Source organism: Alligator sinensis, unplaced genomic scaffold (genome assembly GCF_000455745.1).
Source record: "Alligator sinensis unplaced genomic scaffold, ASM45574v1 scaffold191_1, whole genome shotgun sequence".
Lineage (NCBI taxonomy): Eukaryota > Metazoa > Chordata > Crocodylia > Alligatoridae > Alligator > Alligator sinensis.
In genome coordinates this window covers 1,299,367-1,303,176 of record NW_005842282.1, presented here as the reverse complement: position 1 = coordinate 1,303,176, position 3,810 = coordinate 1,299,367, and the positions used below count along the sequence as shown (strand labels likewise).

Here is a 3,810-nt window from a genome sequence, read left to right as displayed (position 1 = left end):
AAAGGCATGGCAGGCGGGAAGAGAAAGAGAGAGTAGACCGACCAAAGGTTGCAGCCACCCTGAAAGGGGCCGGTGGATGTCAGCGGGAAGTAAGGGCACACACCCATACATGGTGGCTACCTGACACTCCTATGCACCCCCTATATGTCACCACTGCATCGGGTACATACCAGCATTACATTTAGATTGTTGTAACTGGTATGCAAGCATTCACAGTGTCTTGGCCGGCCAGAGCAGACTCGAGGTGATTAAGAAATCGCTCGTTCGTTTGGGCGGGCTGGTGAATGGAGAGGCAGACAAGGTTTAATGGTTGCAAAACGTTTACTTATGCCGCGTGGAGTTGCGACGCAGCTGGTCCGGTCGTCTGAACAGCCACGTGAGTTGTTCCAGCTGGCGGGGCCCAAGCCAGTGAATCTGTCCGTAAATTAAGCCGGTGGGAAAAGGGTACGTCTGGGATTGCGCTCGGCGACGGGAAGAAAGATCGATAGGTGATCAGTCTATCGATCAGCTAGCCACAAGTCAGATCTCTTTAGAGGCACTCTGCAGCGTGCTCAAAGTTCTTCGACTTAGGCGGAAGTCACGTGAATTTTTAAACGGCTAGCAAGCCAATTACTAGCCGCCATGTAGGAATAATTTAGAGCTGGCCAATAGCGGGACACAAATTTGCATTGGAATAGCGGGAACTCTTTGCACCGTGCATTTCTGTGCTGCAAAGAAGAAATGCACCCTGCAAATTGGTGGGAACTCTCTTGCACCGAGGCTCTTCTGTGCAGCAAAAACCGTCGCTGTGCAAGAGGCTCTCATGTGGCAAGAAAATTCCATTGTGCCGAGGCACCAAAATCACTGGGTTGTGACAAGGCTTATAAATCGTGACCCATGAGGACAAGATGAGTAAAATTTGTTATTTCTAAGAAGGAGAAGAAAAGATTTAGAAATAAGCATTATTATACTTTATTTTATAAAACCAATTCTTCTTACTTTCTTAATAAGTATTGCTTACAAAGGCTTCAAGTTGAATTTTCCATTTTGGTCAGGTATGCCTTGTGATTTCTTATAAGTTTTGAAGAAGCCATACCGGATCAATTTACTTTACACTAAAAGGCATGAATACTGAAGACAGAATTAAACGTATTAAAGATCAAAATACTTACTTCTGCACTTCTTCCCATCGATGTCTAAGACAAATCCTTTGTGACACTTGCAGATGTATGAATCATCATTGTTAACACAAACATGCTCACAGCTGTGGTCAACAGATTTGCAGATATCTTCACCTGATAATAGTTTTGATATTTAATATAGCATCCCATTTAAAGCACTTCTGTAAATTCAAAGATTACAAGGACAATATTCCAAGAAAAGGATTCTGATCTTCTTTGTGTATAACGACATATGCAAATAAATGTCAGGTTACTAACTTCAGCAAGTTTTCCCATTGTCTCTTAATATGAATTCCTCATTGCACTGGCAGGGATATGAATTGTTAGTATTAATGCAAACATGCTCACAGCCATGGTCAATGGACTTACAGAGGTCTTTATCTGTGAATTGTTAAGAAGGTTTGCTAATTAAATCACTTTTACAAATGCAACCATCATAAGGACGATCTTCCAGTTAAAGGAAAACTGAAGTTTCTTCTCTTCTTATCTGCTGAAGACACAATTGTATGGTAAAGATCAAGCTACTTACTTCTGCATGTTTTCTCATCCTCTCTTAATATGAATCCTTCATGGCACTGGCAAATGTATGAACTATCAATATTAACGCAAAGATGTTCACAGCCATGGTCAACTGAATTGCAAACATCTTTATCTGAAAATGATTGAGAGCACTTTCTCGTTAAAACACTTCTTGGAAAAGAGAGATTACTACTTAATCTTCTATTAAAGATCAGGCTACTTACTTCTGCAAGTTTTCCCATCCTCTCTTAGTATGAATCCCTCATGGCACTTGCAGATGTATGAGTCATTACTGTTAATACACACATGTTCACAGCCATGATTGATTGATCTGCAGAGGTCTTTCTCTGAAAATTTTCAGCGAATTTGATAGTTAAAACTCTTCTTGAGATGCCTAGATTACTAGATCAAAGATAATCCCCTAATAAACTTCAAGCTACTTACTTTTACATGTTTTTCCATCCTGTCTCAGTATGAATCCCTCATGGCACTTGCAGATGTATGAGTTGTCGCTGTTAACACACACATGTTCACAGCCGTGGTTGACTGATTTGCAGAGGTCTTTATCTGAGAATTGTTAAGAGAATTTGATAGTTAAAACTTTTCTCGAGATGCCCAGATAACTAGAACAAGGATAACCCCCAATAAATGGCAAGTTACTCACTTCTACACGTTTTTCCATCCTGTCTCAGTATGAATCCCTCATGGCACTTGCAGATGTATGAGTTGTCGCTGTTAACACACACATGTTCACAGCCGTGGTTGACTGATTTGCAGAGGTCTTTATCTGAGAATTGTTAAGAGAATTTGATAGTTAAAACTTTTCTCGAGATGCCCAGATAACTAGAACAAGGATAACCCCCAATAAACGGCAAGCTACTCACTTCTACATGTTTTTCCATCCTGTCTCAGTATGAATCCCTCATGGCACTGGCAAGTATATGAATCATCATTATCAACACAAGCATGCTCACAGCCATGGTTGACTGATTTGCAGATGTCTTTACCTGGGAATGGTTTAGCTAATGTTTAATGCAGTTTCCTAATGGAATATTTTTATAAACTTACAGGGCTAATTATACAAGTAAAGGGAGACAGGAAGCAGAATATCTGGAAGTGAATCTGTAAATTTTTGAGTAATGTCAGATGGTTATTTATGTGGGACATTAGTTTATCTCCTATACGTAAAAAGGAAATGCATCATTTGGATTGCCTTCATTTGGAAAGTAATCTTCTTGGACTAGGGACAGAAGTTACATAAACCAGTTTGAATATGGCTGAAACTGTTTTAAGATAAACCTGGTTGAATGTAGTATCAGACAGACTTAATTCATCGAGGTCAAACTGGTTTATGTAACTTCTGTCCCAGACCCCTTCCTGGTTTAAGTTAAATCACAGTCCCCCAGCATGCCTTGCAGCTCTGGGCTGGGCTGGGATATCTGCTCCAGCAGAGCAGGGATGGCCCCACCCCCTGCTCTCTAGCCAGAGCAGTGAGGGCTGGCTGATAAGGGGGTAGGGGTGGGAAGGACTAAATGACCTTCTGAGGTCCCTTCCAACCATAATTTTCTATGATTCTATGGAAGTTGACACATTTAAAATAGGAGGCAAATTTATAACATGGAGAATTATTATCCATTGGGACAATTCACTAAGGGAAATTTGGTCGATTCTTTATCATAGGCAATTTTCAAATGAAGATTGGCTGTTTTTTTTAAAGAAATGCCTACTTGAGATAATTAAATCAGGAAAGGCCTATGGCCTGTGTTAGGCAAATTAGATTAGATTATCACAGAGTTCCCTTTTGGCCTTATTAATCTAAAAAAAATCGTCCATTAAAGGGCTGTGAGATCCCAATGTACAGTGGAGATCAAGCTACTTACTTTGACATGTTTTTCCATCCTCCTTCAGTTGGAATCCTCTATGGCACTGGCAAACGTATGAATCATCAGTATTAACACAAACATGTTCACAGCCATGGTTGATTGACTTGCAGATGTCCTTGTCTAGGAATAGTTTAGATGACATTTAATACAGTTGGCTAGCTAAAACACTCTTCATAGAAATACAGATTACAGTGATAAGAATAATTATTGTACACTGAAAGGGATGTGAAGTTACTTCTTCTTTTCCT

At 40.2% G+C, this 3,810-nt stretch overlaps 1 protein-coding gene across 1 annotated transcript in view; it reads right to left on the bottom strand.

The window, feature by feature from the left end:
- The window catches only part of MATN2 (matrilin 2), a 136,559-nt gene that overhangs the window by 19,581 nt on the left and 113,168 nt on the right, over nt 1–3,810 (bottom strand). The window contains exons 14-20 of the mRNA XM_006027996.3: nt 3,560–3,682; nt 2,564–2,686; nt 2,344–2,466; nt 2,124–2,246; nt 1,904–2,026; nt 1,690–1,812; nt 1,152–1,274 (exon numbers count right to left, since the gene is read on the bottom strand). Of these exons, the coding sequence (XP_006028058.1) occupies nt 1,152–1,274; nt 1,690–1,812; nt 1,904–2,026; nt 2,124–2,246; nt 2,344–2,466; nt 2,564–2,686; nt 3,560–3,682 (861 nt within the window). The remainder of the gene's footprint in view (nt 1–1,151; nt 1,275–1,689; nt 1,813–1,903; nt 2,027–2,123; nt 2,247–2,343; nt 2,467–2,563; nt 2,687–3,559; nt 3,683–3,810) is intronic.